The sequence below is a fragment of the Cydia pomonella genome, unplaced genomic scaffold (assembly GCF_033807575.1).
Source record: "Cydia pomonella isolate Wapato2018A unplaced genomic scaffold, ilCydPomo1 PGA_scaffold_29, whole genome shotgun sequence".
In the NCBI taxonomy this organism is placed as follows: Eukaryota; Metazoa; Arthropoda; class Insecta; order Lepidoptera; family Tortricidae; genus Cydia; species Cydia pomonella.
In genome coordinates this window covers 177,379-192,398 of record NW_026907864.1, presented here as the reverse complement: position 1 = coordinate 192,398, position 15,020 = coordinate 177,379, and the positions used below count along the sequence as shown (strand labels likewise).

Genomic DNA, 15,020 nt, shown 5'->3' with positions numbered 1-15,020 from the left:
GGACATCGCGGTATCGTCGAGTCTTGGGTCCAATCGATGTGGTCGCCTCCTAAATTTGATCATCAATTAGTTACCCGCTTTGTTATTATTAGACAGCTTTGATTAACATAATATAATATAATTTTAAAATGAAATATATTATGGAAAGATATACTTGATTTGTGTAATATTGTGGACTCCGTCTAATAATAATTCTCCTTTCCGTGAGTACTTAGAAGCTTAGGTTTACTGTGCAACAAGATATTCATCAAACAGAAAATCGGTATTAACTGTGTTGATTAAAGTTTTAATGTAATTTTATAATGCACATTAATTAATAGTTCAAAATTAAAACACATATTAAATAAATATTTTCTTATAAATGAGATGTCGACATGGTACTATATTTGCCCCACTTTAATAGTGAAGAGGCTATCATTACTCCACAATCATTGTGTCGAGGGCTCCGCTTTCACAGCGTCGAGGTTATATTTGCCCCACTTTAATAGTGAAGAGGCTATCATTACTCCACAACCATTGTGTCGAGGGCTCCGCTTTCACAGCGTCGAAGCTATATTTGCCCCACTTTAATAGTGATGAGGCTATCATTACTCCACAATCATTGTGTCGAGGGCTCCGCTTTAACAGCGTTGAAGCTATATTTGCCCCACTTTAATAGTGATGAGGCTATCATTACTCCACAATCATTGTGTCGAGGGCTCCGCTTTAACAGCGTCGATGCTATATTTGCCCCACTTTAATAGTGATGAGGCTATCATTACTCCACAACCATTGTGTCGAGGGCTCCGCTTTAACAGCGTCGAAGCTATATTTGCCCCACTTTAATAGTGAAGAGGCTATCATTTCTCCACAATGATTGTGTCGAGGGCTCCGCTTTAACAGCGTTGAAGCTATATTTGCCCCACTTTAATAGTGATGAGGCTATCATTACTCCACAACCATTGTGTCGAGGGCTCCGCTTTAACAGCGTCGAAGCTATATTTGCCCCACTTTAATAGTGATGAGGCTATCATTACTCCACAATCACTGTGTCGAGGGCTCCGCTTTAACAGCGTCGAAGCTATATTTGCCCCACTTTAATAGTGATGAGGCTATCATTACTCCACAACCATTGTGTCGAGTGCTCCGCTTTCACAGCGTCGAAGCTATATTTGCCCCACTTTAATAGTGAAGAGGCTATCATTACTCCACAGTCATTGTGTCGAGGGCTCCGCTTGCACAGCGTTGAAGCCATATTTGCCCCACTTTAATAGTGAAGAGGCTATCATTACTCCACAATATTGTGTCGAGGGCTCCGCTTTCACAGCGTCGAGGCTATATGTACCCCACTTTAATAGTGAGGAGGCTATCATTACTCCACAATCATTGTGTCGAGGGCTCTGCTGTCGTAGTGTTGAGGCTAAGTTTGCCCCACGTCATAGTGAGGATGCTATCATTACTCCACAATAATTGTGTCAAGGGGTCCGCTGTCGCAGCTGTCGCAGTGACGAAGATATATGCCGCACTTTAAGTTATATGTACTCTACAATTCCACAATAATCGTATCGAGGCCTCCATTTCCGCAGCGTCGAGGCTATATGTGCTTCATTTTAAGTGTCGAGGTTATAATGCTTCGGTCATTTGGTTCTTCGGTTGCTTTGCTCCTTTTGGTCGCATCGCTCTTCGGTCGCTTCGCACTTCGGTCGCTACGCTCTTCGGTCACTTCGCTCTTCGGTCTACAGTCGGTCATTATACATATCTCAAAATGATATCGTCAAAGATATATAACGTTGCTCTACTATAACAGTGTTGATGCCAATGTAATGATTGAAGACTTTAATAGTATTGGAAGTAGCTTTACGCATGTAAATATAAGGGACTAAAGAGCAAAAATATTTAAGGTTGAGCTAAAGTTTACAGGACTTCTAAAAATAATGAAATATAAAGGAGGTTCTTGTTACGCTGAGGTACTTTAATAGGTGTTAATGCGGCCTAAAATACCTTAAACAAAATGTACGCAATGTCATTCATTGCCCTTACAGACAAAGAAATGCTGTATGTAAACAACATATAGGAAAAAATATATCTGTAAACCCTTTAACCCAAATTTATGATTCGTACTCATATCACGCTGTTATATACTCCTAATAACTTCAAACGTCAGCTTTGATATGCTGTCAAGAATATACCATATCAACGAGCCTAATGTAATAAATCCGGTACAATTTACTTACGGATTCTCAGCTCCAAACTTCAGGGGAACATCGCCGCATCAAACAAGAGCTGAACCGCCGTTGATGCACTATCCCGCGACGCGAAATAAGTGCTGTAAATTGTGCAACCATGCAACTAGAGTTATGCTGCCACGTGTTGCAGTCGCTTGCGCTAAGTAGCTAGATTAATAATCGCAATAAAGGGTTGAAATCCTTTAACAATAACATTATTATTGTCTGAAATGTAAATGCTCGGGTTGTCATATTGTCTTGCTGTAAAAGAAAGCTTAAATAGTTTTCATTTTTCGTCGCAATGCACACTGTACAGTTTTATTGTAGGTAACGTTAAAAAATGTTACTCCTTAAAATGAATTACAAGTTACAAGTCATGCCAGATATTTCGTTCACAAATATATCATAACTCAACACATAATCTACCTAAGTTCCTTGCCACTTGTTAGCGTAGTAGCCATCATCGTTCAGATACGCATAAGCAGATGAGATTAGCTATTTAGTTATAAATAATATCATATTACTATTTCTTGATCTGTGGTAATAACTACAATTAGTCCATCTATATTTTCAAAGTGATAAGTTTCAAATACTTAATACCTACAGGATACTCTACTAGTAATTGTCCAGACTTAGTTTTAAAGTACTTACATATAGCCTTGATATTTATGGTAGCTTTACAATGAAGAAAATTCTCCTTTATCTACCTCACTCAAAGGCTATTTACCGAGGAAAGTATTGATTGCTGTATTCAAAATTAACTTTAAAGTGTCGTAGCATAAAATTAGATTATATTTTAGGGTCAGTAACGCGCATGTAATATACCTCTGCAGTAGCGGGCATTCATAGGCTACGGTGATTGTTTACCATCAGGCGGGCCGTATGCTTGTTTGTCTCCGTTGTAATTACATCCAGAGAATGGTCGGTAAATTCTAAATTATACAAAATGGTTTGTTTATATGGTTACAGACAGAAAATGCCCATCTAAAACTTATTTAGTGCCAACTAAAGCTTGAAAACACATTTACACTTAATGGCGTCCTGGCTTGTAAATTACATAAAAATAGTTGTACCTTGTGAATATTTAGATATATACAACTTTATCAATACACTACAGTAAAATCAAAGAAAGTTTTATACATTTTTAATATTAACGAAATGAAATACCAAGAGCAATTTCACTCCTTAATGCATGACGCTTATCATTATAATATTTTATTATGCTATACATACATTTTACATTTATACTATGTAGATACATAAATAATTATTTAAATTGGATATAAATTAATAACTTCTAGGTGGTACGTTGTTCTCTTTAGTCAAAATCAATAATATCAGTATGTTCGTAACATACTGATTTGATATCGATATTTTATTTTATTTTCGCATTCAGGATTTGAATTTAAATACAAAGCTCTGAACATCTGCTAGTAAATTATATTTGTTGTCTTGGATTTGGATACGAAGTATAATTAATAATCAAACGAACTTACCTGTGAAGTTTGATTACAATTATGCGAGTATCCAAATCCAAGACAACAAAGACCCGCCCCCCATCCCCAAAAATGAAAATAAAATAGTCTCTGTTAATAACACAAAAATAACTCTGAAATAATGAGTACTGGAGGAGCGATGTCGAAGCAGGAACGCAGCGTAGCGAGTGAGAGGGACAGCGCGAACTTGTTTTTTAAATACTATAATCTCTAAAATGTGTGACTTGGACTGCACGATAACGTGTACTGCTGCTAGTAAATTATATTTGTTGTCTTGGATTTGGATACTCGCATAATTGTAATCAAACTTCACAGGTAAGTTCGTTTGATTATTAATTATCTATTGATGTACTACCCATTTGAGATTGATTTTATAACTAAAGTTGAGTAAAAATTAAAGTAACTATAATACTGCATCCTCCAATACAATGACAACGGTAAATTACTTATGAATAAAATGCGAAGTACACGCCAGTCAATAGTTATAATACAGTTATAATAATCCATAAGGTAGGTGTAATAGGTGCGAAAGAATAAATAATTAAACCCAATACTTAACGAATGCGAAAAAAAGAGATAAGCAGTGTTCAGTGAGCGTGGTGTAAACAAAAGGTGGCTATTGCAGTTAGCGATAAGACGGAGCGGCAAACAAAAGACTGCCCAGGCGGGCCGGTCAGCGGTCGTCAAACTTAAGCAAATTCACTTAATGCTAATATTAAACAATAATAACAAAAGCAAAACTGCAAAGCAGAAGACATAATTAAACGATAAATTGAAAATACACCAATTTATAGCAATTTGTTTAAATCTCGTTCATTATTAATTATATGCACTTTGGAACTGTCGTCCTTCCGAGCATGAATTTTAGAGTATCTGACCCACACGTAGAGGTAGCCTTTCTGTTTTAGTGACGATTTGACAAGTGACAAAAGTTTCTTATTATCGGGTGTCAGGTGGTCATTTACGTACACTCTCTGAGTATTTCCCTGGAAGCCAATTTCCTCTGCCGTGAGGGTCTTTTTAAGTCTGACTGCCGCTACTAAATCTTCTTTAATATAACGATTAATAAAGCTCACAATAATCAATTTGTCACTGGAGTTGTGAATAGGAACTCTGGATATGTGGTTGATATCACTCTTGTCCACACTAAAGTTCACAGCGGTGCATATATTCATCATGATTGAGAAAAGATTTTCGTTCTTCTTTAGTGGGACCCCTTTTATTTCAATATTATTAAGACGCATCTGCTGGTTAATAAGTGCACGTTCTTCCTTCATCAGTAGTATCTCTTTGTTTTGCACCTGGATTTTGCCATCAACATCTTCTAGTTTTGGAATTTTACTCTCCACCTCAACCAGACGACCGGAAAACTCATCCAACTTCGCACTGGCAAAGGTACAGGAGTTTTTGACCTCGGCCAATTCAGTTTTAAGGGTTCCAACATCTCGAACCAGTCCAGGCAGGCAGGCGAGATGTTCTTCCATGCTTTTCAGTTGCTTCATGATGGTGTCCAGGTCAGTTGTTTTGGCTGGACCAGGTGATGCCTCCTTCCTGTCAGCGGGTTTAGCCCGCGCCGGCACGTTCACCTTCGATGGCAAACTATGGCCCTGTGATGGCTCACTTATATTCGTTGCTTTCCCCTGGGCCGGGGATGCATCTCTTCTGCACTTGAGACATTTCCATGCTGATCTGCGGTCCACTCCAAGCTTTCTATATCCCGCCTCCGTAATTTGAGCACAGCAAAAGCCTATTTCTTCACGACAACTCGCACACTGGGCGCTGTCACTAACAACTTCTTTACAAAAGGCACACTGCATATTTTAAAAAAGTTTGGGAACCACTAGGAAGAATACAAAACAAAATGAGGTATTGAATATCGTGCGCATGTGCGTTCGCGGCGAGTGCGTGCACCGAACTGATCTGATTCGTCCGATGATTCATTTTTGAGAGTGGCGGGTAGACGTTCATAAAACGCCGGGCCTATTACGCGTGGGTTTTTGTCGAGCAGCGCGAGGCGCCGCGGCACGGACTGTAATCGGCCGGTCTGGCGGGTTATTCTGCCAGGCATGTTTACACGTTTGAATAAATGGATATTGCGGCGTGTGAACATAATAATTTCATAAACATAGTGAGAGTAGTGCGTCATTATGTTATATTTCTTAAAGAGCTGTCGACACGGGTGTCTGGGATGTACACCTGCTAATATACGTAAGGCTTTTTTATGTAATTTAAACACCCTATCTGATTCTGTGCAATTTCCGTATAAAATAATACCGTACAACATGAGCGATTGAAAATAGGAGTAGTATATTTGGAGCAGCGTATGTTTTGAAATAATTGGCTTTAGTTTTCGCATCGCGAATATAGCACTACTAAGCCTTTCGCATAAGTTGTTAATGTGTTCTTTCCATTTTAGTTTTGCGTCAACGGTAAATCCAAGGAATTTGCACGAATCACAGCTTGGAATTTGAGTATGTATTTGTGGAATATTCACCAAAGGACTGGCTGAAAAAAGCATTATATGGGATTTTGTTACGTTGAGGATGAGGCCGTTTGCCGAGAACCACTCACGAAGCTGGCTGCACGTATTCGCTAATTTTTCCTCGAGCTGCGAGTACGTATGCGCCTTCACTACCACGGTGGTGTCATCAGCAAACAATACCATCGAGCCTTCAGCAACAGAGGAAGGAAGATCGTTAAAAAATATTAAGAACAGGGTATTTCCGAGCGCGGAGCCTTGAGGTATGCCCTGTTTCAGTGTACCTGCATCGGATTTAACATTTTTGCCCTTGATTTTGACCTCGACTGTCTGCCGTCTATTTTTAAGGAACGTCTTAAATAATTTGTGGGTGTTATCAGCGATACCATAGTATCCTATCTTTTCTAACAGTAGGTCATGATTTATAACGTCGAAGGCTTTGGACAAGTCGCAGAATACCCCTGCCGGTTTGTACTTATCGTCTAACGCCGTTGCTACGCAATCATATACTTCGGATGCAGCTGTTGTGGTGGACCTATTTTTTCTATATGCAAATTGTTTGTCCGTGAGTAGGTCATTTGTCTCTAAGTGATGCATTAAACTATTTGATATAATTGATTCAACTAATTTAGAGATGTTGGGGACTATAGTGATAGGTCTGTAATTGTCCACAGCAGTTTTTTCACCTATTCCCTTATAAACAGGACATACTCGACGCACGAGAACACGGTGTTAATGAGTTCTACTAGTAGCCCTGCGACGACTGGCCAGATGCACTCGAGTATGTTAAGGGAAATATCGTAAATATCTAGCGTCCGGCGTGTTTTTATCATGGACCTCAGACTGCGGTTTAGGTCTGTGAGTGTGATTTTAGGCAGAATGAAAGTTGGTACGTTTTTATTTATTAGATGATGCCTAACGTGCTTCACAGAGTCTGGCTTGTTTATATTTAATTTATATTTTGATGTTACCGTTAGAAAGTGACGATTTAATACTTCCGGTACTTTGCTGGATGGCAAATCGTGTCCTTTTTCATCTCTGAGTGATATAGTATGTCGTGACGGTTTTGCAGACGACTCCTCGTTTACTATACGCCACATCTCCTTCGACGGGTTTTTACTATTTGCTATACGGTTTCCAAAGTATTCTCGGCGGGCGGTCAAAGTTTCCGACCTAATGCGATCTGCTTGGTAGCTGATGCACTCCGCGAGATTTTCCATATTTGGGTACTGTCGTTTTATTACTGTCAAGTCATTGTAATTGGTAATCAATTTAGAAAGACTTTCCGTAATCCATGGTGCATGTTTGGTTTTTTTAACTAAAATATTTTTCATCGGAAAGTGAATGTCAATGTAGTACATTAAAATATTAAATAATTTGTCAAATTTATCATTAATAGAAATTACGTCATCGAATACAAAATTCCAATTATAATTCTCAATGTCAATATAAAAAGTAATTAATGATTCGTCAGTAAATAGTCTTTTTTGGATGAAACTGTTTGGTTCGAGTGTTTGTCGGGGTGGAGTAGGGAGGGTGAATACCTGTGCGTTATGATCGCTGACGCTGTGCGATACGGCCTGGCTTCAATGCCCAGGTACTCGCGCGGCACCAGCCCGCAGTCGATACAGGTTGAGCTGTGCGCGGACACACGGGTTGGAAGCTCGACACAGTTTTTACACCCATACATTTGTAAGATTTCGTTTACCCGCCGCCTCGATACGTTCTCTGACATGAAATCTACGTTTTGGTCGCCGACTAGAATGAAACTTTTATTCTCGTTTATTAATCTATCTAATAATAATTCTAGCTTATCTAAGTAAATTTCAAAGTCGCCGTTTCCGGTTCTGTACAATACAATTACTATTAGACCTATTTTACAAATTTCAATTGCAGTGAACTCAATATGAAATTCGATGGCCAGGCTCTGTAGGTCGTTTTCTTTAAGTAAACAACTTAACTGCCTGCATCGCGGAGGTAATAATTGCGTGCCCGCGTAGGGTATCTTTTGTTAACATTTTAGTACCTAAACTTACTTCTAAATACAAAATCTATATTAAATAGGTCAACCATAATAACTGTTACGTTATGGTTTTAGTTTATGGTTGGTTTGGACATTTGGGACAGTTCAATAAAAGATGGCTTCAAATAATGTCTTTTAATTATATTGTACTTGAAATAGTGAAAGAAACAACAAACATGGTGTCAGAAGTATAAAATAATAGATGTGAAACACGAAAATGGGTGAATCAAGTAAAATTTCATCAAACCCGGCAATTCTGCCGGCATTACAATACCCCCAATACTCGCATGGACATGCCCATATGCGGCCATTAGAATATAGTGCTTCAATGGAAGAAGATTGGAAACTATGGGTCCAAAAATTTAAGATATTTCTTCTTGCAGAGAACCTAGATACCGTTTCTGATGAACGTAAAATTGCACTGTTACTTCACAACATAGGGGACAAGGGCGTTGAGATTTATAATTCATTTAATTTAGAGGAAAAACAAAATTTTGATGATGTCTTAAAAAAATTCAACGCTTATTTTATTCCAAAAGTTAACATCACAATGCAACGTCACAAGTTTTTTACAAGGGCGCAAGGACCTACAGAATCCTTTGACGATTTCCTTACAGACCTTCACAATAAGAGTATGACATGCAATTTCAGTGATAAGAGAGAAGAACTCGTCAGAGATGTTATTGTAATAGGTTTAGCCAATTCCGCAATGAAAGAGAGGCTTCTGCGCACGGAGGATCTTACTCTCCAGAGAACCGTCTCCATGTGCAGAGCAGCGGAATTATCGCAAAAACAGGTCACCGAACTAACAAATGAGATAGCTTCAACCTCGGTGCTCAACGTTACCACTGCGCCTGTGCATAACGTTAACAATGTCAATACTTCAAAAACAAGAAGAGTCAACACAAGAAAATGCTATCGCTGCGGCAACAACTGGGATCGTGCGCATCAATGCCCAGCTATAGGTTGCAAGTGCCAGAAGTGTGGTATTCCAAATCATTTTGCGAAAGTGTGCAGAAACAAACAGGTTGCAACCATAACAGAGAAACAGGACGAAGACGACAGCGAGGAGACTTTCTTCATTGGCTGTATCAACAGTGAGTGTGAATGTGAGTGGATTGAGACTTTAATTATAAATAATAAATATATAAATACCAAACTAGACACTGGTGCTCAAGTAAACTGCATGTCCTTAGCTACTTATAAGTCACTCAACCTTGATGAAAAATTTATAGTTAATAAACGCATTAAGTTAGTGACACTACATGATAAATGCATACCTGTCAAAGGTGTGTGCACCATTAAATCTTACCTCAAGAATGGAAAGTATGACAACATCGAATTTGTCATTGTCAGTACAGATTGTATGACTATCCTAGGCCTAAGATCTTGCATGAAATTAAAATTAGTTACTAGAAACATGGTTGATTCTATAAATGTTTCAAATAATACTGACACAAATAAAATCATGGCAGAGTTTACTAATTTATTTAATGGTATTGGCTGTTTTAAAAAACCCTATAAAATTGTATTACAGGAAAATGCAATTCCCAGAGCCGATCCACCTCGTCGGGTCCCTATAGCACTAAGACAAAGCCTTAAGGAAGAGTTGGACAATATGGTAAGACAGCAAATAATCACTAAAAATGAGGATCCGATGGAGTGGGTCAACTCTACCGTTGTGACTAAAAAGAAGAACAATAAAATTCGCATATGTATTGATCCTCGATACTTGAATAAGTTCATTATAAGAAAACACAAGCAATTGCCAACAGTTGATGACATACTAGATAAGTTATCAGGCTCTAAATATTTCTCTAAACTTGATTGTAGCAGTGGGTTTTGGACAGTACAGCTTGACTCAGAAAGTTCAAAGTTATGTACATTCTCTACTCCATTTGGTAATTATTCCTATAAACGATTGCCATTTGGACTTTCCGTGTCAACAGAAGCATTTCAGGAACGCATGGAGGAATCATTTAGTGATATTGATAATGTACAATTTTATGTTGATGATTTAATAATTTATGCTAGCACTGTGGAAGAGCATAATAAAGTGTTATTAAATGTACTGATAAGAGCTCAAGAATGTAATGTCAAATTCAATAGGGAGAAGTCCCAAGTTCTGCGTAAAGAAATTTCATTTCTAGGTATGATTGTAAGTGACCAAGGGGTTAAACCTGATCCAATAAAAGTTTTGGCCATTTCTGAATTAAAATGCATTCGTGACAAGAAAGAACTTGAACGATTTTTGGGAATGACAAATTACCTGTCAAAATTTATCAACAATTACTCGACTATTACAAGCCCGTTGCGCGAGCTTCTTAAAAAAGACATATTATTTAAATGGCATCCTTGTCATGAAAATGCTTTTAATAAACTTAAGGAGGCATTAACAAACGCTCCCACACTTAAATTATTTAATAGCAATAAAGATATAGTCGTATCGGTAGATTGCAGCTCGGAAGGGGTAGGCGCCTGCCTTTTACAAGACAGACAGCCTGTTGCATATGCTTCTAAGGCACTAACTGAATGTCAAAAAGGTTATGCCCAGGTTGAACGCGAGATGTTTGCTATTGTGTTTGGATGCATTAAGTTCCATAAGTACATTTTAGGAAAACATGCCCTGGTTGAAAGTGATCATTCGGCATTAGAAATCTTATTTAAAAAACCCTTATCTTTAGTTCCTGTCAGACTACAAAGAATGATGCTTAAGATACAAGGATATGACATTACTGTTAAGTATGTGCCTGGAAAACAAATGTATATATCAGATTTTCTCAGTCGCTCTTTCATAGTTGATAAAAATGATGAAACAAAGCAATTTGATGAAGAGTTTAGCAAAGAAATTGTTTGTCATGTTGAGGTCATGATAGATTCGTTGCCCATTTCAAATGAAAAACGACAACTCATTGCCATGAAAACTAATGAGGATGCCACACTGTCTTGCGTAAAGGGCTATATTCATAATGGTTGGCCAAATTCTAAAAACAAACTAAATGATTTAGTAAAATCTTTTTGGAATTTTCGCAATGAATTGTCTCTAGTCGACGAAATAATTTTAAGAAATAATCTAATTGTGATACCAGTAGCATTACAGAAAATGATGTTAAAAATTATTCATGAGGGTCACTTAGGATTAAATACATGTCTTAGAAGAGCTAAAAATGTTATTTTTTGGCCTGGATTGACAAGTCAAATTAAAGAACTTTGCAACAACTGTCAAATATGTGCCTTGTTTAGAAAAAATAATACTAAAGAACCAATTCATTTTCATGATGTACCTAAACTACCTTGGTTAAAGTTAGGCACTGATCTTTTTAACCGACTTCAAAAAAGGAGGAGGTTCTCAATTCGTCGGAATATTTTTTTTTTATTTTTTTTTATGTATGTTCACCGATTACTCAAAGACGCCTGGACCGATTTGCAAAATTCTTTTTTTGTTTGATAGGGTATACTTCCCAGGTGGTCCCATAGTCATTAGGTCAGGATCTGATGATGGTATCCTTGAGAAATTAGTGGTATTCTTAAAATTTTATAGGCAATTTTAATTGAATTTAATAAACAATATTATCTGGTTGTTGTAGATTATTATAGTAAATTTTTTGAAGTGGTTCGAATAAATGACTTGTCTTCAAGGACCATTATCAATCATATTAAGTCTATGATAGCTAGACATGGATGCCCTTTAGAGATTGTAAGTGACAATGGTCCACAATATTCCTGTAAAGAGTTTAAAGAATTTGCAGACACATATGGATTCAAGCATATTACTTCGTCTCCTGACTACCCAAAGTCAAACGGGTTAGCGGAGTCTTCTGTCAGAATTGTCAAATCTCTACTAAAAAAGTGTAAAGAGGATAACACAGATCCTTACATAGCTTTATTAAATTTTAGAAATAGCCCAAAGGAAAATAGCCCTTCTCCAGCTAATCTTCTGTTCAATCGGAACCTTAATGATCGTTGTCCTGTGTCTACAAATTATTTAAAGCCTAAAATATATACTAGAAACTTTTACTTAGATAAAGAATTGCAAGATAAGGTAGGATACCACTACAATAAAACAGCTAGACCACTAAAAGAATTAAAGATAGGCCAGTCAATTATGTTCAAGAAAAAGATATCAGATGATCGCTGGCAAAAAGGAATTGTTGTAAATAAGACTAATTTCCCTCGTTCCTTCATTGTAGAGGACGAACAAGGTCGCCGTTACAGGAGGAACAGACAACATTTACGTAGCATAAATAACTATCAATCAACTAATTCTAATGTTAACCCTAACTCTTATGTTATAAATTATGACAGTGATGATAGCGAGTGTGATTCTTCTTATAAAGTAGAAGAAACTGATGATCGGGAGATCATTGATACAAGTCAAAGCAATAATGGAATCAATGATACTCCGGCACCAAATCTTGACCTGTATAAGACTAGGTCTGGACGTATAGTCAAACCTCCGTCGAGACTAATTGAATCTTAGTTATAATATCTTTGTTATAATTTTATTAAGGAGAGGAATGTTACGTTATGGTTTTAGTTTATGGTTGGTTTGGACATTTGGGACAGTTCAATAAAAGATGGCTTCAAATAATGTCTTTTAATTATATTGTACTTGAAATAGTGAAAGAAACAACAAACAATAACAAAACTTATTACATAGCATACACTTTAGTGGACTGTATACGTAAATCATTTTGTTTAACCGACTTCATAAAAAGGAGGTTCTATGTTTGTAATACGTATGTATTTTGTTCGCTTTTATGGACGACGTGAAGCATAATATCTTAACAGCTAGATAATCTTTAACAAACAATTCGTTATTTTTTTTTTGTACTTAAACAAGTTGAATAGGTAAGTAAATAAGGAAAAACTTAATTTCTAAACAAAAAAGCGGCCAAGTGCGAGTCGGACTCGCCCATGAAGGGTTCCGTACCATTTATGACGTATTAAAAAAAACTACTTACTAGATCTCGTTCAAACCAATTTTCGGTGGAAGTTTGCATGGTAATGTATATCATATATTTTTTTTTAGATTTTTCATTCTGTTATTTTAGAAGTTACAGGGGGGGGGGACACATTTTTTCACTTTGAAAGTAATATCATTTTTGAAGACCTATCCATAAGATACACCACACGTATGGGTGTAATTTTTTATGACGTATTAAAAAAACTACTTACTAGATCTCGTTCAAACCAATTTTCGGTGGAAGTTTGCATGGCAATGTATATCATACATTTTTTTTAGATTTTTCATTCTGTTATCTTAGAAGTTACGGGGGGGGGGGGGGGGGAGACACACATTTTACCACTTTGGAAGTGTCTCTCGCGCAAACTATTCAGTTTAGAAAAAAATGATATTAGAAACCTCAATACCAATCAATATAAGACCGCCTGTTGTCTGCCTCTAAATTTAATCAATGGTTTATTTTTCTTGTATATTTTTACTGAGGTGTGCCAATAAAGAGTATTCTATCTATCTATCTATCATTTTTAAAGACCTATCCATAGATACCCCACACGTATGGGTTTGAAGAAAAAAGATTTTTTGAGTTTCAGGTCTAAGTATGGGGAACCCCCAAAATTTATTGTTTTTTTTCTATTTTTATGTAAAAATCTTATTACGGTTCATAGAATACATCTACTTACCAAGTTTGAACAGTATAGCTCTTGTAGCGGCAAGGCGTCGACGCACGTTAGAGTCAGCAGTTTTGGTAAACAGTTTAAATGAACATTTAGTACGGGCAGTCGCTTAGCGCAGCTCGACAAGTGCGCACATTCTTAATACATACGCGATACCGCGACGCCGCCTGGTCTTGCGCCTTTTCTCTAAACGTTCGTGTTTTCTATTAATGTAACCTTCTGATACTAATTTGGAGTCTGAATAAATAGATGTAATTAAGTGATTCTTCGTTTACCTCCTCACCATAATAGGGTATACCCACTACAGTACTCTAAAGTGGTGACCCCGCGTTCGTTTTTGTTTTGAACTTTTAAATAATAATAGGGCAGGCCAGGCGGGCAGTGAAACACCGCGCAAAGACATTAAGTGCGTGTTGTTTGTGAACGTGGACTATACCGGGGGGGGTTGTAGTTCAAATGTACGGTAATACCCTGCTCGGAGTACCAGTGCAGCAGCCCGGCGCGGGACAGGGAGCCACCGGGACTACGGAACAACAATCCGCTAAGTTAGCGGGACCCCAGCTCACCGGATCAGCGGGATCACCAAGCACCAGACCTACGGAACCGAGACAAGTAGCAGCTATGGAGAGCGATTTAGCGGCCATTACGGTATCGTCGAGGATAGCTCCATTCTGGAAAGACATGCCCAAGCTTTGGTTTAGTCAGTTTGAGGCAATACTGGCGCCACAGAAATTGGGCCAAGAGGCGAAATTCGATCTGGTGATCAGCAAGTTAGGTAAAGAGGAACTGAGCACCGTGGGCGATTTGCTGGATAATGCCACGGCGAGGAGCTATGAATCCCTCAAGGCCAGATTAATTTCAGCATTCCAGGAGAGCGCGGATCGGCAGTTTAATAGGCTGGTCAAGGAAATGGAGCTCGGGGAGCGGAAGCCTTCACAACTCTACAGGCGAATGGCCGAGGCGGCCAGGAATGCTGATGTGTCGGACGATACAGTGAAAAGGTTGTGGCTACAGCGGCTACCGACGGCGACTAGGGCGATCCTGACGGCGGTCGGTGAAGAGACAAAACCAGAAGATTTGGTATCTATGGCGGACAAGATTGTGGAGTCCATGGGCTCAGGGGTGGTTGCGACGGTAGCAGCCCCGGCGGCCCAGGCTACTGCATCGTTGAGCGCCGT

The 15,020-nt window shown here is 38.1% G+C and overlaps 2 protein-coding genes across 2 annotated transcripts; one reads left to right on the top strand and one right to left on the bottom strand.

Moving 5' to 3' along the window:
• Window positions 1-3,353: 3,353 nt before the first annotated feature.
• LOC133533946 (uncharacterized) lies at window positions 3,354-5,548 on the bottom strand. The gene has a single exon (XM_061873035.1). The coding sequence runs from the start codon at window positions 5,515-5,517 to the stop codon at window positions 4,489-4,491; it is 1,029 nt and encodes a 342-aa protein (XP_061729019.1). The 5' UTR covers window positions 5,518-5,548; the 3' UTR covers window positions 3,354-4,488.
• Window positions 5,549-8,298: 2,750 nt separating this feature from the next.
• Window positions 8,299-11,473, top strand: LOC133533959 (uncharacterized). Its single transcript, XM_061873048.1, has 2 exons — window positions 8,299-9,311; window positions 9,740-11,473. Coding segments are annotated over exons 1-2 (894 nt in total). The 5' UTR covers window positions 8,299-8,419; the 3' UTR covers window positions 9,742-11,473.
• The last annotated feature ends 3,547 nt before the right edge of the window (window positions 11,474-15,020 follow it).